This window comes from Ostrinia nubilalis, chromosome 13 (genome assembly GCF_963855985.1).
Source record: "Ostrinia nubilalis chromosome 13, ilOstNubi1.1, whole genome shotgun sequence".
In the NCBI taxonomy this organism is placed as follows: Eukaryota; Metazoa; Arthropoda; class Insecta; order Lepidoptera; family Crambidae; genus Ostrinia; species Ostrinia nubilalis.
This window is the reverse complement of record NC_087100.1, coordinates 5,966,616-5,991,334: the sequence shown is the minus strand read 5'-3', so window position 1 is coordinate 5,991,334 and position 24,719 is coordinate 5,966,616. Positions and strand designations below refer to the sequence as shown.

Below are 24,719 nucleotides of genomic sequence, written 5' to 3'. Positions count from 1 at the left end.
CTAAAATCCATGAATGGTCCCAGTCGCCGGAAGAAAATTATTTAATTTTTACGCATCCGGCGACTGGGACCGCGGTCCCAGTTAATTGCGGTCCCAGTTGACGGAATCCTCAACAAAATAAGTGAATGTGAAAGTGTGCAAAAAAAAAGTGAAAGTTTGTTCTAGGTTCAAGTTAAACTGTCATTGGATCCGCAACAAAATTAATCAGATGACCATAGGAGTTCGAAGTTACGGCTCGACTTACTGGAGGATTTGCCTTACAAACCCCACGCTGGCCAGACGAATAGGGAAGGCCAAATGTTCGCACATTTGCCCTTTCTATTTCCCTTTTACGACATCCACGGCTGGGATCATCACTCATTCGTTAACATTTTTCTATGAACATTTCAGGTCTACGTCATAGCTGACGGACGATGCATCTACCAGGGCGACACTGCGGCCATGGTCCCGTACTTACAGAGCGTCGGCCTCCCGTGTCCAAGGCACCATAACCCGGCTGATTTCAGTAAGTCTTCATTTTATTTAGTAAAAGTCCTCATCATCGACTCAGATTTGAAATTTCTTCGGTGATTATTAACAAGATAATACATTATACTGGAGCCTGTATAGAGGAGTTGTTTGAAGCATACAATTGACTTTGGAATCAGAAATATTGTATGTAGCTTAGCTTTCATCAGTGTACTTTTGAGTATCAAACGAAAGATTCCAACGAAAGACCCAGGTCATGTAGTTTTTTTCTGTGGCCTTAAAAATCTAAGCCTCTATGTAAGTGCAGACGATCTTTTAGTAGACAACTAAGGTTGTACTTATAAAAAGATCTGATGTTATTTTAGGGACCTATGGATATAGAGTCGATTGTGCACAATCAAGAATTCATATTGACATTGATCTTCACAATCCTCTGTAATTATGTATGTCGAAAAGCACTTGCAACATCCATTGAAACCTCATGAGACCTGTTGAGAATTCATGTCAAGATTTGAGTGATATCGACATACCTGAATACCTCAGCCGATATGTTTGAAGCAAATTGACCTTCATTATCAGTGTTGAAACTTGAGTTAAACATTGCAGTTACATCTTTGTTTTGTAAACAATTAGGTTTACATCTTTTAATCTCAAATAATTATAATAGGCTGTTTGCTTGTTGATCATGAATACGCAACGACTGTAATCACAAAAAAAATAGTTTTCCAGTAATTACCTTTTGGACATTTTCTTTTGTTAGCCCTTCAATACTAGCGAATCGAGTCTCATGCGACCACGAGTTCCACGAGTTAGTAGCTGAATTAAATAAAAGTTTTTGTTTAGATAACACTTGCTTCAGGGGATGTCTTCAGTTATGATAATTATGACGTAGTACATTTGAACCTAATAGACTACTAGGCATAATAATCCTTAATATTTATTTCTCGACATCCTAGCCTGGAATTTATCGCATATTTTAAGAATCGTTATGGGTATAATTATCTATAATAGTTATTGTAATGCAACGTAATAAATTTTATAGTAAATCAATACGATGAGCGCGGTTTAGCATAAACAGATACATGCATTGTGATAATTAATGTAATACATTACAGCTATATTTCAACGTTGATCTCGGTATTACAGATTACATGGATATTATTTAATAAATACTTATGTAATAATTTAAGTAATAAACATTTATTGCGCCTTATGACACGGGCAGCTTCGAGTCATTGTTAATTGAGTAGGCTGCAGATAATAAATATTGGAACTCATAGTTTATGTGGTAAATAAAATGTTATTGTTTGAAATTAAGTTAAGTAAGTACATTTAAGTAAGTCGTAAATCATTTAGGGTTCAAGATTGATAGGTACTTAGGAGTAGATTTCAAGAGCAAATAGTCTACAGTACCTACATGAAACTGATATAATACGAAAAATATAAATTTGTGTCTTTATTTCAAAATATCAGCTACGAATGGATAAATTACTACCGATAAGTCGAATGACATGTTTCGATACAACTTTGTTCAAAATTAAAGTGAATTAGGTAGGTACTAGCTAAATATCTAAAATAATAGCCTAATAAAATCAATTTCTTTTTCAGTCATAGAATTGACCGAGAACCCAGTGAACATAGACACGCTCAGCGAAGAAATCATGAACGGAAAAATATACAAGTCAGCCAAAGTTGAGAGTACAGCCGCCGAGCCCATCAACAATTTGGAGCTGAAGATATGCTACCAAATGGAAGACGACGCCCCAGAGACTGAAATAATGCTATCAAATGAGAAATGCACTTACAAAGTGCCGACTTATAAGGAGACGGACTCGCTAAGTTCCGCGTCCAGTCAGATTTCCCAAGTGAACTCGTCTATGGCATGGATGAAGGTTCAGACCAGTGATTCGTGCGCGTACGCAACGACTTACTGCGAACAGTTCTCGATACTGCTGTGCAGGATGCTGAAGCAGATCTTCAGGAATCGGCAAGGTAAGGATTTTTTAAAATATTGTAGTCTGTACTGATTGGGTCTTCTAACAGCACAGGAATTGGTAGCCCTCTAGGAAATTATCTTGTCATTATGAAATCTGTTTTAAGGATGACTATAGGGAAAGAAAACTTTGCTGCATTAAATACTAGAGAAAACAATAGAATTATCAGTCTAGGCTTCGTGATGTGTTCATTACACATCGTAATAATCATGTTTCCTACTACATACCTACCTAATACCTAGGTATATGAAAATACAGAACTTAGCGCAGGATAGATAAGAAGCTACGTTTCAGTCAACATGCATGCTTCGCGACGACGAAACATATTTTTCAAGCAAATTGAATTTCTAACGCTTTAAAAATAAGCATTCTTTTCTAAGTTTAGGCTCCACAAACTCCGCATGCTAAACCACCCAAGTAGGTATACCTAGATTTTGAGAATATTTGTTTTCTCCTTAGGATTGAGGTAGGCCTCAAGTGCATAAACACCAGAGCATGTTAGTTGCTTACATATTTATTTATTCTCTGAACTGGCGATAAGTGAAATTCAATGAAATGGGTCTACCACAGTTAAATGTTAAGTTATATATTTTCATGAGGTCGATGGCCGCGGGAACATGCATTTGTGGTTTACAATGCTATTTATAGATGGCGCGCAGTAGAATTAGGGTCAGTGCATTCCGTATTATTTTATACTTTCTACAATTCCGAGGTGATACTCTATCCATTTTGTTGTGATATTAAGTTGTTCTGTGTGTGATCAATGCACCTGAAATAGGTTAAATTTATCTTGATTTAAAATCTAGGTAGGTACTTCTTGTCTTAGGTAGGTAGGTATTAGATTTATAGATCTACCTCTACTGTTCTGTCCAATACGAATTTTGGTCCCATACCACATGTGCCCATAAAAAGTTGTTATTGGTATTTAAGCACCAAAATCAGGCTTCGAATTGAACGGACTGAGCTTTTTTTTGTTTACATGCTGTGTGTGTGTACATAAATCCTCGTGTGGGGGGTTAAGACTTTTTTAGGACAGTGTTCTTCTATTTTGTTTTTAACTTCTTTTTTCTACCCACAGGTCTCTGGATCCAGTTAATCCACCACATTATGTGCGGTGTGCTGATCGGCATTTGTTTCTTCAACATGGCGAACGACGGGACGCAAATGTTCAACCACCTGAAGCTGTGTGTGGGGCTCGTCATCTTCTTCGCCTACACACAGATCATGGTCCCAGTGCTTGTTTGTAAGTATTTTGTTATGATGCGACTCCATGTTTCCTTTTACGTTCAATAGATGTGATGAAACGAGTATCTTTTATACATCAACCATTTCTTTCCCTTCTACACCAAAATATGATTTAAGACTTCCAATAAATTATTACTTAAGTACATATTATCCATCCTTAATCTAGAAAGTATTCCAAGACCAATGATTCCCAAAAAAACTTTAATGATCCGGCCGATATGAATAAGATAACTAAGTAAGTAGGTTCATTTCATTATGTAACATCTAATGTACCACATTCTGCAAATAAATAATTTCATTTCATTTCATTTGAAAAGTTACATGCAATAATAAATCTTCTGTAACTAAACTTCTTCTCTCAACAAGTGATGAATTTTTTACAAAAACTCGCGTTCGTGATTGTTGATTGTTCATGTGCAATTCTCGCCTCGGAAACCAATTTGCCAACTTTTTACACTAGCTATCAGTCAATTTACATTGTAATTACGTCATTATAATCATTTATCAGATGATACCTTAAGTAGTGGGTTAGGACAAAAAGGAAATTGCTCACTCGCAATAATTATATGCTGGTACCTACTTCTTCTTCGGGTGATGACTGAAGTTATCTAATAAGTATATTCTAGCTAGAGAACTAACAAACATACAATCTGTAAACATAAATTATGTTGTCACGTTATGCTTTTAAAAGTAATTTTGGTCTATAGCCGTTTTTGAAGATTTCTCGGTAAATACAGCGAGAAAGCTATACTTTGCACATTAAATGACTTCAGCAAGGTGAAAGTTTGTAGGTATGGGGAAACCATTATTTCTCAGGGACATGGAAATTCATACGTATTTTTGGTCGTGAGACGCATAATGGAAGACTTTTTTTTTGTGATACTTACGACTTAGACTTTTTTTACGTGATTAAGCAGATAGCAAAGCGAAAGATAATAAAAATAAGAATAATACAAATAATAATATTTACCTTTCAGATCCGCAAGAAGTGAAGCTGGTCAAGAAAGAACACTTCAATCGCTGGTACAGCCTGACTCCATACTACGCGGCGCTGACTGTCTCCAAGCTGCCAGTACAAGTGACACTGAATTGTCTCTTCTGTACCATTGTGTACTTCATGACCGGAGTGCCCTTCAGTCTGCCGAGGTTCATAGCGTTCTGCTTGATTGGAAACGTGGTGTCCTTGGTGGCAGAGGGTATGGGGTTGGCGATTGGATCAGTCTTCAATGTTAGGGTGAGTATTTGTATTGGGCATTTCAATCAATATTAGTAGGAACATATTCCTATGTTCGTACATTGAATTTTCTTATAGATCCAGTTTATTCTGTAACCTATTAATGATACCGTTTGTTAGAGCTCATGAAACACTTTCAGAATCAGTAACAGATTTTCTATATCTTGTACAGTTTAGAAACAATCAAGTATCACTCATCGATTCCACCCTGTTAACGCCTAAACCGCTGAAATTATTGTGAAATGAATGTTTTTCAGGGTTTACCGTGTTTCATCCTCGCGAGAATGGCATTTATGACTTTTTTGTGATGAATGATCTAAATGCGTCCTTATTTGTCCTAGTTACAGGGTTATCAATTGTTTTGGGACACCTTTACGTTGTCTATCTACAAAACTGTCAGTTAACTAACACTTACCTTTTACTTTTCAGAACGGTTGCGCCATCGGCCCAGCGTCCATCGCTCCGTTCCTCGGCCTAGCCATCTATGGTTTCGACTTCGCTCACCGGATCCCTCTCCTCATGAACATCGTCATGAAGACCTCCTTCATCCGATGCGGTGTCGTCGCCATGGTACTGACCATCTTCGGCTTCGGAAGAACCCCTCTAGACTGCAAAGACGTCTACTGCCACTTCGCAAAACCTGACGTCCTACTCAAATATCTAGACATAGAAAGAACCTCCGTCTGGCTAGAAATCACAATCATGATCAGCATCATGTTGGTGTTTAGATCACTATGCTTTATTGGTCTCAAATGGCGATTCGCCACGTGATCTGATTATTATTAGCTAATGTGATTTTAGTTCTTTTTTAGGTGCTCGCTAGTACAAAATGTAATAGCATGTGATAAGTTTTAGTAATATTATTATGATTCTTACTAGAATCGAATGTAAGCTTTATTATAGCCTTGATATAGATCTGGTTTTATAGTGCAAATTAGATATTGTTTAACATCAGCCAAAGAGAATTTTCGCGGCTCGCTCCGAGAAAATGTGGTGACTGATATTTTGTATACTTTATCAAGTGATATTATAATTTTAGCGATATTATTGTTATGGATAATATGCTAGGGGAGAATAACTTGCCTTAATTTAACGGATACTTATTAAGTAATATGCATAGTTGTACGATTATTAGCTACTTACTAGAAATTATACTTTAACACTAGAGTTTGTAAAGGTATTCATGTGTAATTTTTTACAGGTGCATTTGTAATAAAAATTGAAATCTGAGAGTTATTTCATTTTCGAGCCTACCAAAAATGGTTAAGTCATTTGTTCAAAAGAAAGAGAAAATAGCCCTTAACGAGACTATAACCTCGTAAGCCCGGATGTGCCTCAGAAGGAACTGAAACTTTGTAGTCAGTAACGCCGAGACATTTTCGGAGGTGATTTCGAAGTATCGCCGGATGTGCCTTCAGAGGAACTTAAACTTTAGCGACAAATTTAAGTTCAAAAATTCGCGCCTATCGAAAAAAAGAGTGATAGTCTATGGCTTAAAGTATTCAAAATCAGGTATCCGAACTTATTAATATAAAAAAAACAAAATGTCACTGTCAAATTATCATTTTTCTTTGACAAGGTGGTTCGTCCGAGAAGACGTGATATGCGATTAATTTTTTTTCTTCACGTAAACGTAGTTAAATTGCAAAACTGACCAGTATAATTTAAGTTAAAATACTGCTAAACAAGCAAAAAAATTGTTTTTCCCAATTTGAAGTAGTTTTGCAAGATTTTTTTTCGTTTGAAAATAATAGTTCTTTGCAAGGAACATTCGGTCTTGATGGTGAAAGTTTTATTTTTATATATTTTTTCTATTGAGATGGGATTGAGTATTGGACTTTTAAAATTATGATATGATTGAGAAAATTTACCATGAGAACGTTCTGATTTTTAGTTTAGTAAATATTATAATTAACATGAATATTCACTTTACTTCTTGTACATTCTAACCTATCATTAGTGTATGTTATAAAACCGATAGTACTTTTAAAAGTACTAATTATGAAACATTAAATAAAATGAAATCCGTTGTTCCTTTTCAGTTACATTTATTAATATCATTATTGTATCTTTATGTAGTATTAATTATTAAGAAAGTTACATTTATGTTTTACTTTAAAGTATAAAATACAATTTATTTACTTTCCCTTTTTAAAGTATGTAATACCGAATGTTCTTTTAAGAGAAAACATTTTTTTATTATTTTTCACCTAAAATAAGCTCTATGCACCATTATATAGGGCCCCTGAAAATATGAATGCAAAAGAAAATCTCTAACATAGAAATTTTTTTACTCGAAGTGCTCGGCGTTTACTACTACAAATTATTCGTTCTTCTGAAAGCACATTCGGCGATACTTAGAAGTCGACAATATTTACTCTTCGGTCTTACGAGGATAATATGTTTCGCACTATTGGCCAGCTTAAAATACATAGTACCTAGGTGGGGACATACATGAATTGAGTTGGTGTAATAAGGTACTTGATACAAATAAGGCCTACGTTCTAATAAGGCCTATACTTCAGAAAACACAGATAAATAAATCCAACCGGGATAATACTTCAAGGACACGTACTCATATGCCCTATATCCCAGTAGGTAGAGTGAAAGAGGGTCCCGATCCACGATCCCAGCACCAATTGGCACGCGTTCTTCTAAGATGGTGGGTGATTTCGTGCTCTCTTATAAAAATCTGGCGATTTCATCTTAAATTTTCGGTAAAATGACGCTGTTTTAGATTAAGCTTTTCTTACAATAACTTCATTGATCAAGCAAGGAGGCTATAATTTCGATTTAGGACACACCTAGATTATCTAAACTAGAATAATATCTTGATATTTTCAGGGTGAAGATGAGTTATCAATAAGATTTTTTAAAGAAAGTAACTAAATTTAAATATAATAATGAGTTTATTACTTTTGCTTAGATATTATCCATATCACAATTCTGTATAATCTGATCAGCACATACTAAGTTCTATCGTTCTTTAATCTATAGCAACATTTTAATTGGCATCTAATTATTAATAATGTATTATTTTTTACCATGACCTTTGTCGCGCCTTTTCTTCACATGTTTCTTAGTTTTCGTTTTCCTTTTCTCAGCCTTTTCTTCTTTGACTGCCTTTTTTCTGGCTTTTTTGCTGTTCGGAGATTCGTCTCTTGGGCGTGCACTGTTCTTGAATTTAGTATCTAGAACAAACATTTTATGACTTCATAGGTTACTTACATAAAGTTACATGATAATTGATAGCCACGATAGCCGAACCGCGGTGAAGGGGTCGGAGTGACTCGAGATCCGAGGAACGCGGGTTCGAATCCCACCGCCGCTCGACTATTGTGGTGAGCTCACTCGTAACACAAGCTTATTTAGCTTAACACGAGGGGCTAACGGGACTATTAGTAATTTGTGCAATACAAATTGCTTATAATCTTTTACAAACAATAATAATAATAATAACAAAGTATGGATAGAATTGTGTTAGGATAATTTGAAGAAGAAACAAAAATATAAAAAGTCCTGGTGAATGCAAACGAGATAGTCCTCCTATAGTCCTATGCTTCAGCACTCACCAGATAGCGCTACTGTCTTCGCCATTAGCAAGTGTCCAGTGACTTTAAAGCCTTGATCATACGTACCGAGTAAACGGGCGAGACAGTAAAATGTTTACTCGGTCGAGACAGTTGGGTGAGCGAGTCACATACTCGAGCGCTCGGCCGAGCACTTGGCGTAATGTTCATACACACCGAGTACTCGGCCGAGAGCACTGTCTCGCCCGTTTGCTCGGTACGTGTGATCAAGGCTCAGTCTACAGTGGCGCTCATTATATGAAACTACTGGGGACTTTTTTCTTAAAAAAGTATTCATAAAAAAGTTACCTCCTTCTTCATCATCATCCTCTCCTGAATCCGATTCAGAGCCGCTCTCTGATATATTGTCCTCTTGCAAGATGTCTGGTTTGTCCACCGTGCCTGTCAGGTCTTCATTAAAACCAGCAATTTTCTTGTATGCCAAGTCTTCTGTGTCACCTTTCTTTGCTTTGCTTATGTCCCGTTCATAGTTGATAACCTGTAATTGAAAATAGTCACACAAAAATGTAATAATTCTCATTCAAGTTACATAGTTTTTTGTCTCTATTATGAAATTATGTAGGTACTAGCTTTTGAATGCAGCTTTGTTCACTTGAAATTCAGTTTATAAATGATGTATAAACCATAATACTATTTCATCAAAATCAGTTCAGTAGTTTTAGCATGAAAAGGTTACAAGCATTCATCCATCCTCAAACCTTTATATTTATTATAATAGAAAAATAACAAAGGATTATGTTACCTCAGTCAGCCTTTTTGGAATGTAGATGTTCTTGAAAGCCTCCTCCTCAATTTGCTCCTGAGCTGTCATTTCATCAAAGTCCCTAGAAGCAGCCTTTTCTGACAATTTTTCTAAGCATTCTTCTAAATTGTCCTCATTGATTGTGGTGTCAGTGATAAAATCGAAAAGTTCTTTCACTGTGAGTGTGGCTACACCCTTCTTTCTGAAGAAATCGGATATGTTCGTACAGTCTTTCCTCAAGAACTCATATGCATGAGGATGATCGTGCTCAACTGACTGTGAGACATCAATAACAACTACATTTCCTTGATGGTATAATAAATTGAATTCTGACAAGTCAGCGTGGACCAGTTTACAAATGTTGAACATTTTCCACATCATGGTAATGCAATCTCTATACAATAAACGGGCCGTAGACTGTGATATTTCAACATCCTTCAGCTTCGGTGACGGCCAACCTCCCTCACCCATAAACGTCATGACTAACACATGGCTACGTAAAATAATTGGCTCAGGCACACTCAGTTGTGCGCTATGCATTCTGACAAGGTTTCTCATTTCTTTCTCAGCCCAAGTTCTCACCATTTTACGAGGGTTTGATCTGCAATATCCATTCCTGAATCTGTATTCGCCAGATACATATTTGTCACGATCTTTGAAAACAAGAATAGATGTTTTGAAGATTTTCACAGCATAATCTTTCCCATCTTTTGAAGTTGCATGATAGACGTTTGCCTCTTTACCTGTGGATATGCAGCCGTTGATCTCATTTATGATTCCTCGGTTGAGTAGCTTGAACAGAATCATCTTAGTTCGTGGATCCATAACCTGCTCAGCTGTGGCTCGGTCATGTTTATCTTTGATTCTGAACCTTTCATTATCCACTTTCCTATCATTTTGATTCAGGAACTTCTCAGTTTTGCTCGAGTGAACAGGCTCATATTGGTCGACATTGATCTTGTTGATGTACTTTTTGAACAGTTTTTCAGTTGGTTGATAGGAACTTATTTTGCTGGTGGGAGCTTGTAAGTTGACATTTTCTTTCTTGCCTGAGTTATTAATTGCATCATCTGAGCCGTAATAGTAGTCGTCGGAATCGAGATCGTCATCTTCACTGCTTTCTTTAGCTGGTTCTATTATTACTTCTTTTTTGTAGACCGGTAAAGGTGCAAACTGAAATGATACACAAAAGCCGTTTTAAAGAAAGTTTGAGTACATAGAGTAATGGAATGATTGCACTGTTATTCACACTTATTTATGCTAGAAATTTTAAACGATTTAAACAAGAATTTAATTAAAAAACCAAGATCAAAACTTACCCGCACGGACTTATTAACCTTCTCACTTAAATCTTCCTCGTAATCGCTAAATTGACCATCTGACATTTTGAAATGATATTTATTAATTAATAACTATTTAAACGTTTTCATTTATTCCAAACTTCGTGAATATTAATAGTTTTTAGTACATTTTTCTCAGGGAAAACAAACACACGTGTAAAAAGGGGCTTTTCGACCACTTTTCGACTGGTTTGCGATTATAATTTGCACTTTGTCTAGACCCACTTGTCTCATCTGTGGTTCCTTCATCCACAGCAGTAGTTGTCATTGTCAAAGTAAAAGTGACAGTGACACGTAACATCTGACAGTGACATATTGTTTTTTTTTATCCTAATAGTCCAAAACGTTATTATATATACAGTTTTCTTACTTTTTGCAAAATAAAAAGGCATTGTAATTTTGTAAAAGATGCAGACGTTACAATCCATGTCATTGCCATTATAAGAAAACTATAAGGTGAATAAAAATAATAATTTCATAGATTTATTTAATACTATAGATTTTATCAACTGTTACAGCATCTTAGGCTAAGAACTCACAGCGCGATTTTCACCCGCGCCCGCGGCGGTTGTGGAATTGCGGTGTTATTTCAAAACTCACGGGAGCGGTTATTTGTGCGGTTATTCTAAGAACTCACGGCGCAATTTTCACCCGCGCCCGTCGCGGCTGCTGGTAAAAATCGCGCCGCGCGCTAAGACATTGTCTGGTACAAAATGGTCGCCCGCCGATCGGGCGGTCTTCGCGCGGTTTTTGCATTCTGCATTCTACAGAAGTTGCGGACCCGCAACCGCCGCGGGCGCGGTTGAAAATCGCGCCATGAGTTCTTAGCCTTAGTCCGTTGGTTCGGGTATTCTGAAACTGCGATAGCGCTAGTGGGTTCAAATCCCGACACGGCACAGAATAAGGGTGATGAATGAGCAATTTCATACACCCCGAATCTAAAAAATAGATTTTTCATTTACTTAAGTATTTAAATCAGGCATTTTTTGTATGATTGATTATAATTCCATGTCCAGCATCGCTATTAATAGTTCTTAGCCGTTAGTTATAAGGTGTTATTATTATCAAATTTCATTTACTTATAGAATGAAAAAGAAAACATTTTATACCAAGCCTTTTGTCACATCATGGCGGAACTAATTTATTTTTGTAACGCACTAGATGCTAATGAAATAAATAGCGAATAAATGTGGGGTGACTTGATTGAGGAATCAGCCAATTCAATGTCAATTGATAAACAAGTTTAACAACAGTTCGAGTCAGTTTTATTTTGGTGCCGTTTTTATTACAGGAACTATTTAGGTCCTTTCAGGTCTTGAACTGCGCAATACATTCTAATCAACTATATTCGATAATAAACTGTAAAGTTACCTATTCTACCTATTAGGTAGGTAGTTACCTACTTAGCTGAAAAAGAAAAGTGTTTTTGGTAACAAACACAAGATTAGCTCTTGCTTCAGTGGACACAATAAGTGCCTATCAGCAACTACAGTATTTGCACATAACATTTTATCTGGTAATCTAAAACAATCAAAATCTTTGAAAAAAATAGATCAAACAGGTAAATTTTGCTTACCTTTTTTGTCAGTGCGTAACTTCACATAGCTTAAGCAGTTCAATATCATAGATTTCCATCTACCTATGACATAGGTCCTATGTGTGTCTAGGTAACTCAATAGGTAAATACATAGATTATGACCATGACCACAAAATTCCTAAAGTTTGGATCTGACAGTTCTAAGTAATAAACTATTACTTATTCTGTGGTAATAAATACAAATAAATAAAGCCTTTTCTGCGTAATTTAATTAAAGTTCAAATGTATTGGGGAAATTCCTTATTTCGTAGCAGGTAGAATTGCTGGTGACGAAACGGTTAGTTTCTATAATAGGTAACACGGTACTTCAGTGTGACCGCAGACTGCAACAAAAAAAGAGTCTGATTTTCAGGTGACTGTAAGTAGGTAGGTACTCATAAATTGGTGAAATCCCTTCTCGATTTAACAACTTACTTAGTCAGAAATTTATTTAACTTAGGAATATATTAATATTCCGATTATTATTATAACGCTTCTACATTTGTACTTAGGTAAGTATGTGTAACGTCATGGAATTTTCAGGGCTTCCTCATGCTTCCTCATCAGTTTGATCACTAAATGTGACTAAGTAATTACAGGAAAGTTGAGGAAAGGAAACTTTTAGGGATAAAGTGGATCCACTTGTTTTTAGGTAAACGCTTGTCAATTCTGCAAAATCAATGTGGAGACTTTTTTTTGGACAAATCACGGACTTTTCTAAAAAAAAAAATCCCTTAAACAAATTTCAAATCTAATTACTACCTAATTTGGAAGTATGTAAGTACCTACCTACATAATATCTATACCTAGAAGGATACTAGGTAGGGATCTGATCCTCGATTGATTTGTGACAAAAACTCGTTAACCTTGATTTTACCCCAGGTCTAATTATTCTCTAAATAGAAAACTCATCAAAATATGTATTATTATTTTAGCGTTTTAAGTGTACTTAACAGATGTCTAATTTATTTTTTCAGCAAGTAAAAGCTTGCTTATTTAATACATACAATACTTTATTAAATTACATCCATCAGAAAACACTGACAAGCAAACTCTACATAGCTTCGGAATTCGGGTAAGCGACTTAATTTATTTATTACATGTAAAAGTAGGTTCTTAATTGGTATTAATACGCGCTCATTTAATATCAATAATACCGCCACACTTAATTTCAATTAGCCTCAGGTTGGTTTTTGTTTTATTCGCAGTTGATCAATCAAGTACAAAGGTCTCGATTAACTGTGGCCGGCAAAAAGTAACTGTCAAGGCGATGAAGAAAGGAAACAAATGTGAAATTAAGGAATTGGTATCAGTTCCGACGTACGCACTTATAGTAACTCAGGAGTCAGGGGCTTTTGCGATAATTATACTTAGTTCCTTGGTAAAAGTATTGTTTTAACGCTATAGTTTTACACTGGTCTGACGTGTCATTTTTCCCAGTAGCTCAATAATAAGTAGCTAAAGTGTCTTCAACTTTTCGATTTAGACCTCTACTTACCTATTATAGTTCACGCCACTGTAATTCTTGAGGATATTTTTTTGCAAAAGACTTTTGGCTTTGAAACTCCAGTACCTATGGTTAATAGTAGTTATCAATGTAGGTTGTATCTAGTAGGTAAATTAACCCTTTTTATGGGTGTTTCAATGGAGAATCAGGTAACAAAATAATAATGTACCTACCGAAATGTATCTAATATCAAAGCACTAAGGCAGGACTAAAATAATGGAAGAATACATTGAGGAAGAAAGTACTTACTCTTCGTAAAAAGATATTACTTATTAGGTCGTTAATGGCATACTTATCTTAAATTACATTTCGATAATCACTCTTAAACTTAAGTACTTTTCACTTTCAGCAATTTACTTTATAATCAGGACAGCTTATCCTCTTTTAAGTGTATGTTTGTACAAGATTAAAAATATTTACCCAAACAATTAAATATAAAATTCGAGATCTATTTATTTTCAATTTACTAGAGCGGCTATAATAACCTTAGTCAGTCACTGACGTCGGCGTACCTAAGTATTTAAGAAGGCTACGCTATGTATGAGCGGGCAAAGGCTTGGAGCTTCGGTCGCGGCCAGCCGTTGAGGCAGTAGAAAAAAACTAATGAATTAAAACTTTTTGAATTCAAATAAGTGAAGTGAAACATGCCAGCTGATTCGGACCTAATCCTTCCAGTTGGGGAAGAGAGAGGCGATGATGGGCTGTTCAAGTCGCTCTTTGATCGGTCGAAACATGAAGATTTCCTTCGGAGAGCTGTGGATTTGCTGATGGAAAGGGTGGTGTTCGGAAGGTCGTCGAGAACTTCAAAGGTGGTGGAGTGGACCGTGCCCGAGGATATCAAGAAAGCGATAGATTTGAAGCCGAGGGATGGACCGATGTCTCATGATGAGCTGCTGGGGGTCATGGCCGATGTAAGTGGAATTAATGCGTTGGTGAAAAATATTCATGATGCTGCAATATCTCAGATTTATTTCCAATTTAGTGACTTCTTTAAAGACATTCTAATTTAAGCTAGTTCTTTAAAATTTTATTCTATTTCTAACGCTCAAAGTCAAACAATCAAAAGTTACCTTCAATTATCCACAGGTAGCTCGTTACTCCGTGAACACCGCGCACCCATACTTCGTGAACCAGCTTTTCTCTTCAGTGGACCCGTACGGCCTGATCGGGCAATGGCTGACCGATGCTCTGAACCCGAGCGTTTACACTTATGAAGTGGCTCCAGTCTTTACCCTCATGGAAGAGGAGATCCTTCGGGAGATGAGGTCCATAGTCGGTTGGTCGGAGGGCGATGGCATTTTTTGCCCAGGCGGCTCCATCGCTAATGGCTACGCGATTAGTTGCGGCCGCTACTTCTTCTATCCGGAGATTAAGGTCAGTGTTAACCTTTTTGTACTTATCGCAGGAAATGCAAGTAATTCGTGCGTAATGATTTTCCGTGTGCAAAGGTGTTGGATTGTTTTGTTTTGTTTTTGGAGTTCATTTTTGTAAGAAATATTAGATTCAAGCCTGTGGCTAATTGAATTTGTTGGTTTGAATCAATTAGGTACATATTAGGATTTAAATGCATTTTTAACATTGGATTGATTTTAAAGAAAGAAACAACCATGCATTAATTACTTAACAGAACTTTCGTGGCTACACATACGAGTACATAGCTGTAACAAAAATATATAAATAATATTAAAATTTAATTTAATCATTAATAGAATGTGTATTAAAATACACATTCTATTAATGATTAAATTAAGTTTTAATTTAACGTTACAAGCACTGAAATTTGTCATGGGAAACGACTGGAAACAATGTTGCGTTAAATTAAATTAATTATAAATTAACGTGCGTCATTGAATACGGTAACATTATATTTAATTTTACTTTGACGAGGAAATTATTGTCGCTGAATTCGAGTGAAGTTGGTAAAGTCCATATTACAAACTTGATTTTAATGCTCCTTTTTTGGACAATCGAGTTCATCCGATCCATGATTCATGGTGCATGAGTTATGGTATAATTGGCGAGAACTGGATCTTGAGAGAGCAGTTTCCTCCAAATGTTTAAGGATGTATGGACGACAGAACATTAACCTAAACACTGCGGTATCTTATGCGCTTCTAATAGGCACTATTTTGCATTAAAAGTATAGTCTGACGTCGCGATGTTGATCTGTGCATTAGAAGGTAGTAATTACCTGAATCATTCGTCAAATGGTAAATTTCGATTTCTCCTTATTGCTTATCCTTGTATAAATTTTAATCACAATCTTAGTTCGCGTAGTTTTTGCCCGGACCTAGTCGTTACGCGTTGTGGTTGGACACTAATAATAATATTTTTATCGAGATGGATTTAGGTTAGGCATTTAGTTAATCGCCCTAAGTCCGACGAAATACTCTAGGAATACCGTGAGGAGGTTTATCGGTTAGCAGTTGGAATTAGGAAACTTGGAGTGGAGAGGACTTATCTTAGGGTAGATTTGTGGGAATTCCACCAGGAATAGGTATGTCAGTTGGCGTTGAAATTGACTCCTACTCTTCCCACGGGTGTCGTAAGAGGCGACTTAGGGACTACACATCAAACAGAGAACGGGCAGCAGCGCTCTCTGAAAAACATCAATTTTTAAACTGTGATCTCCAACCCGCCTGCCAAGCGTGGGGATTATAGCAAAACCCTCCACTATAGTGAAGGAGGCTCATAGTCCAGCAGTGGACTGTAATAGGGCTGTTGATGACGATGATGGTTTAAATTGGGAAACGCTTATATCAGACCTGTATTTCATTTTACATTGTTTGATAGCTTTACCTTGAGGATTTCAACACAACCGAAATTGAAAATCATAGCTAAGTTTGAAAATTTTCAGAGCTTTAACGTAGTAGGCGCTGTCGACAACACGGAGATTAGAGGTGTTGAACTTGAACATCACTAGATGATGTTCACAATTCTAGTCTTTATTTTTTCAGCAACTGGTTACAATTTTGATAAAAATCGACACCACATTGTCTATTGATGTGCATTTAATCTTTCTTGTGAGACAGGTCAATCTTAGTTTCAATTGTATAATCTCCACAAAATGTTTTGCTTGACCTGGAATAAGCATCTCTTGGTATCTTTTGCTTACTGCAAGAATCTGCAGAATTATAATTTTACTAGCTTTTGCCCGAAGTTAAAGTTAATTAGATGAAAACTATAGTAAATTCTAATAGGTAGGATCAAAGTAGACTATTGCAACGAAGGGCTGTACTTATAGTCCAGTAGAATTAGCTTTTAAATCGGAAATAATTCCTACAAAAGATTTTATTGTTTTAATGGCTTCATTGGTTGCCCATTAAGACTCTCCTAAGTTTTCGACTTCGACGGAGTTGTGCTTAAGTGGTGGGGGCCCCCGAAAGAGGCATTTTTTCGGTTTTCCGGTTATACCGCGTAAAGGACTTACCCTATCAAAAAGTGGTCTTCATGACGGTTGAAGGGCACTTAATCCTGCATTGAATAAGACCAAACTCATATGTTTTGGACAAACCGTTCTCGCGCTAAAGTTCGGCAAAGTAGAAAATATACGTATAATTAATGACCCTCTCCACGTCCAATGGTTTGTTACCCACAGGCTTCCAAGTCTTGAAAAGGGCCACCTCAACCAGTGTAACCCTATCAAGGCTTACGAGCTCGATGCGCCTATCCTTGTTCGTCCCAGCCGTTCCTTAACTGCGGTTGCTGCACCTCTTCCTGGCACTCACCTGAACGACTCTGTGTTACCTACTGTGGCTGCCCCTCTTCCTTGTATCCTCCTGCATGACTACGTTGCCTAGCCGTATGCCTGGTCTAAGGTTCGACGCCAAAAATCAACAACAACAAGTTCATATTAAAACGCTGAAGAGTTTTTTGTTTGTTTGTTTGAACGCGCTAATCTTAAGAATTACTAGTTTGATTGAAATCATTATTTTTGTGTTGAATAGCTCATACATTGAGGAAGGCTATAGGATATATACAATCACTCTACGACTAATAGAGGCGAAGCAGTAAAGAAAAATGTTGCAAGCACGGGAAATAGTATTTAAACTATTTTCACTCGTACGAAGTTGATTTTGTGGCGTCGAACCTTGGACCAGGTATATGGCTAAGCAATGTAATCGTACAGGAGGGTACAAGGAAGAGGGGCAGCCACATTAGGTAACACAGAGTCGTTCAGGAGAGTGCCAGGAAGAGGTGCAGCAACCGCAGTTAAGGAACGGCTGGGACGAACAAGGATAAGCGAATCAAACTCGTGAGCCTTGTTAGGGTTACACTGGTTAAGGCGACCCTTTACAAGGCTTGGAAGCATGTGGGTATCAAGCCATTGGACGTGGAGAGGGTCATTAATTATACGTATATTTTCTACTTTGCCGAACTTTAGCGCGAGAACGGTTTGTCCAAAACATATGAATTTGGTCTTATTCAATGCAGGTTTAAGTGCCCTTTAACCGTCAGGAAGACCACTTTTCGATAGGGTAAGTCTTTTACGCGGTATAACCGGAAAACCGAAAAAACGCCCCTTTCGGGGGCCCCCACCACTTAAGCACAACTCCGTCGAAGTCGAAAACTTAGGAGAGTCTTAATGGGCAACCAATGAAGCCATTAAAGCAAAAAATCTTTTGTAGGAATTATTTCCGATTTAATCAATTTTTGTGTTTAATTCTACTGGCCTATTATTGACATTTGATTTTGACACAGTTTGTTTAAGTGATATAATTTATCTTTAGATATTGTGAAATATTTTATCAAAGTCCTTTTTCTTCTACTTCAAACTATATCTTAGACCTAAATTATGAATCAAAAAACTTCAGTAATTTTTATTTCATTTTTGGAGAATCTTGATAACTGCATTTATTTATTTATTTGTTAATCTACTGGATACTCGAAGGTAGTTACATTAGGTAGGTACTTACGTATGAACAATTATTATGAGTGACAGCAAACATAAAATTATTTGAACGTCTATCAGCTCTCAAGAAGTCGACTTAAGAGTCCCAAGAGTTCATAGTACTCGTAACTAATGCGATTATTATACCATAATTATATGCAATCTGCATATTATAAGAAATCGTAACACAAAAAATAATAAGGGTCTCCCTTGAGGAAAATCTTAAATTTTTTGTCGGTCAAAAATTTTTTGGGTGTTCCAAATTTAACATTACTATTATAAGAACTTAAAATCAAGATTTAATCAACCACCACCTTACCTTTGTATTTAATAAATCTTGGTTAGTCTGGAAGAGATCGCTTCATAGCGATAAGACAGCTAAATTGTGCCGATCAGTTTGGTATGGTGTGCAATAAAATGAATTTTATGTCCTGCAAAACTCCCTCTACCTCCACAAATACCCTTCGTGTTTTACAATCAAGATCTGTGCAGATTTAGATCTTAAGGAATTTGAGGAAGCCGTTGGATCACCTTAACCCCGTTTTGTTGTCGTTTTATAATCGCGTGCACGCGCCGTTTGGAGTAAACCTTGGTGATTGTTGGAATTTATTCTATGCAGCATCTTTATTCAATTCAGGCTTCAATTTGATTAGAATTTCTTCTGAAAGGATCGATTTCAGGGCTAAAACTTTATTTAAGTACTGAATCTTATTTTAAACAATGTAATGTTTTGTTTCTTACGGGCCAAGTAACATAGTTCGATCAAAATGAAAGCTTCACGTGGCTTAGCTCCTAAGGCTTATCTTCTAATCAGTAAATCAATTCATTGCCCGCAACTGCCATGCACTACCTGAAAGTTACCACATGAAATATTTTTTAATTGTCTTGACAAATTCATATTGCAAAAGGATTTTTAGAAATGTAACGGTCAATCTAAAATATCGTCAAGAATTTTAGTCCTGTGGTGTTAGATTCATTGTGATCTCATAAAGATGAAAAGGTTTCATCGATTTTTATGTTCAATGAAACCTCTAATAAAGTCTACTTTGTCTTCATTAAAATTCTGCAACGTAATAAAATGCATAAAACATTAAGAATCCGACGTCCTTTTTTTGGATCGGACATAATTTACCAGCCAGCTCGATGTATATTTTATGTATACCTTAATCTTGCAATCTACATAATTAAATATTACATTACTTACAATGTTTCTCTACTTCCAGTACCTAGTACTTCATTGTAAAGACACCCAAAATTCGACGTCAATTCATTACAATAGCCTAGCATCTCGCATAAACATTATTTTACATAAAAGCCTTTTGACCTTGACCCACAAATGCATAATTCAATGTAATAACTTCACTATGTAATCGAATTCATAATTAGTTCCGCAATGTGCGTGTAGATCGGATGTGACACGTACGTTTATGTAATTATCCAGTTATGCTAATTGACTGCAGAAGTCAGTGACAGGAAAATGTGTTCATAAAGTACACCCATTGTTTATCTTCATGTATAGCATTTCATTAATTATTTTATTATTGGCTATATTGACGGTAGCGATACCGATACCGATACCGATGTTTTTGAAAGATTTTTGACGTTTGGCAAGGTTAAAGTAAGATGGTGCAACCCAGCCTTAGAAAATCATCTTCATTTCATTATTCAAAATCAAGTAGGTACCCCTACCCTATGTATGTTGCCGGAAATAATTTGACATTAGGATGCACTCTTTTAAAATAAACAAACATTGCTAAAACCAGTTTAAAACTTAATTAACTGGCTGAATACCTATCAGACCTTGACACAATGTATCTCAAAATAATTCGTCCGGCTTAATCGATTCAATTCCGTTAGTTGCACTTAAATACACAAATCACTAAAGACTGATCACAGCACTTAATTGTAACTCAATTACTACCTTGTGCTACCCGTTACTTACGACCTTTTCCCAAGGCTCGTGCAAAACAGATCGACGAACTCATTATTATGTAAACAAAGCGATTGTTTAAGTTAATGACAAACGGAATACCTACATTTCTTGGAGTTCTATTTCGTGATTTTCATTTGAAGTTGTGATCAAATTGTAATTATGTTCTTGGATGCTCAATGTTCTTGCTTTGGAATGGTGTTTATGATAATCATTTTACGGTATCTTGTACTCTTATGAAAGCTTTGGCGGTCGAAATTACGGATAGAGAAATACATTTTGGTGAACTGTTTCGAAGTGCCTTGACTTTCAATAGTCAAAGGCCTTTTTTGCCTGATGTCAGTTCATAGTGTATTTTCATCATCTACTGCCACTATCAATTGTAAAGCAAAGTTCTAGGACACAAGCTGTAGACAGCACTTTTACTTACCACTGTGTGATATTATTCTAAACATATTTACAACAAATTAAAATGCAATCGTTTTAATTTGTTATGTAGGAAATTAACCTGCAAAACTTTTATGTTACGAGATCCTATTTATGTCAGCTCTGTGACACTTAAATCAATCCGCGTGATTTTACCTCACAACCATACTAGTTAATCAACGGGACTATACCCTCCTCTCGTTCCCATCGCTGCTACTCCTGTATAGCCAGGATCTAGGTACAGCTTGACCACCAATAAAAACCCAACCAATCAAGCTCATCAAGCAGAGGTTTTTAATTCTTGATTTTCAATTACAGAGCAAAGGCGTATACGCTGTCCCGAGGCTGGTGCTCTTCACGTCAGAACTAGCCCATTACTCCACACCCAAGATGTCAGCTTTCATGGGCATCGGCAACGACAACTGCGTTCTCGTCAAAGCTGACAAATATGGAAAGATGGACGTGACAGATTTGGAACAGAAGATCAATGAAGCTATAGAAGATGGAGCGACCCCATTCATGGTGACGGCCACTTCTGGCACTACAGTTTTTGGCGCGTTCGATCCTTTGGTGCCAATTTCAGCACTCTGCAAGAAGTATAATCTGTGGCTGCATGTCGACGCTGCTTGGGGAGGCGGTGCTTTGATGTCAAGGAAACACAGACATCTATTGAATGGAATCGAAATGTGAGTAGAAACTTTTTTTTTTTCGCATTAGTGAAGAAATCCATTGAGATTCTGTGCATGTGTACCATCTAAATAGTAAGTTCTAAAACACTTAATACACTCGTGGTGTTAGCATCTGCCTCCTTTAGAAGTTAATTGATCTCGGCATTTGATAAATGAACTTGGAATTAGATCTATTTGGAATAATTACGTTAAAATTTTGGAAAAGCACTAAGAACGACTTCTGAGTTTCCATTCGCGCCTTTTATAGTTCCATTCGTTTATCATTTAACTGCGAGGACTTAAATGCATACAATATACATACTTAATTAATCCATATGTCATAGTCAAAGGTCGATATGCAGTCTCTTCGCGGAATGACTGGTCTATCCTAGGTTTGACTAAGGCCTTCAGGCAAACCCCGAAGTGAATTCTTATTTCGGCCTTTGACTAAGTCAAACCTAGAAGTGCCTAAACGGTTCAGTCAAACGTCGAAACTAAAATATTCTGTTTCGAGCTTTGCCTAGTCAATCCTAGAAACGTCTGGCAGGCTCGGTCAAAAGTAGACGGCAAATAGAAAACCGGCCAAGTGCGAGCCGGATTCGCTCACGAAGGGTGGGTATGGGAGCCCCCCTTAAATATTTATTTTATTTTAATTTTATGATTTATTTTTAAAATAGATATGCAACTTAATATTATGTGAATATTTCAAGGGTTCACCTGTTTACGTTTTAATATCAAGTAGAAAACTACAACAAGTCACGTTTGCTGTATGGGAGCCCCCCTTAAATATTTGAGTATTTTATTGAATTATTTATTTTTAAAGTGATTGATTCATGAGATACACGAGCCTGGTGACAGAAAACATTTAGCGAAGTCCTAATAATAGGGTCTACACTCTATATTATCCTTTAAGGTAACAGAATCCTAAAAATTAGAAATTAATAAAGATCGATCTAGAAACACTGACAAACAATCTTAGTATTGTATAAGTTTAGTTACTCGTACCTTCACCTAAAGAGCGTTAAAACCGACCGTCGTAACGTCTTTGCAATAAGTTCGAGATCAGAATTAAGTATAGTTTAGTTTAAAGTCATAATTGAGGTTTGACTAGTCAAACCCCGATTTCATGAAATTGAGTTTCGGCCTTTGCCTGACCAAATTAGTTACTCCTAGGTTTGACTAACATTATTTAGTCAAAGGCCGAAATGTTTGGGCTTTGACTAAGACTTCTAGTCAGACCTGAGGATTGACTAGTCAAACCTAGGAGTGCCGGGACTTCGAGGTTTGACTATAACACATAGACTTCTCTCGGTCCATGAACCCTAGATTGAGAAACCCTAATAAAGTTCGTAAGGGGAATTATTAATGAGATACGCGGTGGCAAACTGTTTATTTTTATCAAATGTTCGTTCAGGAAGTGACTTTTTCCAACCCGTGTATTTTATTATTTATGATTCGATCTTAATAATTGAAATAACCTTGTCAAGAATCATTGATAACATTTTAAAATTTTGCATTGTCTTTTATTTTCGAATAAACATTATTTGAAACATGGTTTCTAACAACCATGATTGAATCGATTATTGTATAAACTGCGAAAGATAACGCGTCTTGAATATTGCGAAAAACATCCTTGAAAGTATTTACCTTGGTCATCACTTCTTATCTATAAAATATAAATTATTTATATAAAACTATGTATATGCCTTTATATTAAGGCCTTATTATGTAATTATTGTCCTTTTGCGTCTATACTTAAATTGAAATTAATCTCAATACGTTTACTAAGGATTTGATGTAGCTACGTAAATTAGTTAAGTGAATAGTCACGTATCGCCGTAATTATTTTTGATGGATAGATCGATGCATAGCACAAGTTGCTATAAAGTGCATTGTTAACTAATGTAGGTTATACAGAATGTGAAGGTAGCAAAATTATCTTGCAATTTAAACTTCCAGGGCCGACTCGGTGACGTGGAACCCGCACAAATTGCTGGCCGCTCCGCAACAATGCTCCACCTTCTTAATTAGACACAAGGACATCCTGAAGCATGGGCACTCATCAGAAGCCAAGTACCTCTTCCAGAAGGACAAATTCTACGACACCAGTTACGATACGGGAGACAAGCATATTCAGTGCGGACGACGCGCGGATGTCCTCAAATTCTGGTTCATGTGGAAGGCGAAAGGATCTGATGGATTCGAAAAACACATCGACACTCTTTTCGACAATGCAAGCTATTTCCTAGAGCACATTCGGCAAAGAGACGGGTTCAAACTGGTCTTGGAAAATCCTGAATGCACTAACATTATGTTTTGGTACGTGCCCCCTTGTCTGCGCGGCTGCGAAAACGACTCCGACTTTAAAGAAAGGCTCCACAAGGTCGCGCCGAAGATTAAAGAGCGAATGATAAAGGAAGGAAGCATGATGGTCACGTACCAGCCACAAGGTGACCTCGTGAACTTCTTCCGCATCGTTTTCCAAAACTCTGCGTTGGACCACAAGGATATGGTCTACTTCGCCAACGAATTCGAAAGGCTTGGCAAAGATATCGTTGTTTAAAATATCGGCAGCACTGTAATTATAACATAACTATTTTATAAAAATAATTTATGTGTAAATTAACATTAATTTGTATTACAAATAGCAGTTTAGTTTATGTTTGTGATGTTTATGATAGCATTTTAGGCTAGATGATAACACACAATATTAACCACTGTTGGTTTATTGCCCAGTGATAGTTTTATGTTTAAAGTTTTATTGTGATACCAAAATAAACGATGTATATTGCGTATTGATTTGTTTAAAAATTTCAATGCATCCCTTGTAATTTTAATATTAAAACCCTGTTAAATGGAGGCAGGTTTTCAATATTCAAACACACTAAGGTCTCAAGCCTATAAAAATTTACAGAAAAGAGTTCCATAGAGGGAACATGGCTACAGAGTCTGTATGATGAACGATGAAGACAGCTGAATTGTCCAGTAAATTCCCTTAAGTACTCTTTATCTATGAATTACAAAGTAATTTAGTCGTAGTACTTTGAATTTTAAGTCTGGGTCGCACCATCTTACTTATATTTAACAAACGTCAAAAATCTGTCAAAC

General features: G+C 36.5%; 3 protein-coding genes across 4 annotated transcripts in view; 2 read left to right on the top strand and 1 right to left on the bottom strand.

The window, feature by feature from the left end:
• The window catches only part of LOC135077448 (ATP-binding cassette sub-family G member 4), a 133,114-nt gene extending 126,943 nt beyond the window's left edge, over positions 1-6,171 (top strand). For both annotated transcript variants that reach the window (XM_063971997.1, XM_063971996.1), the window contains exons 6-10: positions 391-505; positions 2,077-2,460; positions 3,541-3,705; positions 4,685-4,941; positions 5,371-6,171. In XM_063971997.1, the coding sequence (XP_063828067.1) occupies positions 391-505; positions 2,077-2,460; positions 3,541-3,705; positions 4,685-4,941; positions 5,371-5,712 (1,263 nt within the window). In that variant the 3' untranslated portion in view covers positions 5,713-6,171. The remainder of the gene's footprint in view (positions 1-390; positions 506-2,076; positions 2,461-3,540; positions 3,706-4,684; positions 4,942-5,370) is intronic.
• Positions 6,172-7,827: 1,656 nt separating this feature from the next.
• LOC135077134 (serine/threonine-protein kinase RIO1) lies at positions 7,828-10,791 on the bottom strand. The gene is made up of 4 exons (XM_063971693.1): positions 10,593-10,791; positions 9,274-10,446; positions 8,820-9,009; positions 7,828-8,132 (listed from the first exon to the last, which is right to left on the bottom strand). Exons 1-4 carry the CDS (start codon positions 10,656-10,658, stop codon positions 7,975-7,977), a joined length of 1,587 nt encoding a protein of 528 aa, XP_063827763.1. The 5' UTR covers positions 10,659-10,791; the 3' UTR covers positions 7,828-7,974.
• A 3,449-nt stretch (positions 10,792-14,240) lies between these two features.
• On the top strand, positions 14,241-24,374 carry LOC135077133 (cysteine sulfinic acid decarboxylase). Its single transcript, XM_063971691.1, has 4 exons — positions 14,241-14,607; positions 14,783-15,070; positions 21,262-21,629; positions 23,571-24,374. The coding sequence occupies exons 1-4, from the start codon at positions 14,341-14,343 to the stop codon at positions 24,172-24,174; spliced, it is 1,527 nt and encodes a 508-aa protein (XP_063827761.1). The 5' UTR covers positions 14,241-14,340; the 3' UTR covers positions 24,175-24,374.
• Positions 24,375-24,719: the final 345 nt, after the last annotated feature.

What these genes read in the sequence shown, in the direction of transcription:
- LOC135077134 (XM_063971693.1), bottom strand. Translation starts at nt 10,658, where the DNA reads ATGTCAGATGGTCAATTTAGCGATTACGAGGAAGATTTAAGTGAGAAG. An exon ending in AGGTTAATAAGTCCGTGCGG is followed by an intron (nt 10,447 to 10,592) that starts GTAAGTTTTGAT and finishes GTATCATTTCAG; the next exon opens with TTTGCACCTTTACCGGTCTA. An exon ending in TTCCAAAAAGGCTGACTGAG is followed by an intron (nt 9,010 to 9,273) that starts GTAACATAATCC and finishes TTTCAATTACAG; the next exon opens with GTTATCAACTATGAACGGGA.
- LOC135077133 (XM_063971691.1), top strand. Translation starts at nt 14,341, where the DNA reads ATGCCAGCTGATTCGGACCTAATCCTTCCAGTTGGGGAAGAGAGAGGC. An exon ending in TGCTGGGGGTCATGGCCGAT is followed by an intron (nt 14,608 to 14,782) that starts GTAAGTGGAATT and finishes AATTATCCACAG; the next exon opens with GTAGCTCGTTACTCCGTGAA. An exon ending in TCTTCTATCCGGAGATTAAG is followed by an intron (nt 15,071 to 21,261) that starts GTCAGTGTTAAC and finishes TTTCAATTACAG; the next exon opens with AGCAAAGGCGTATACGCTGT.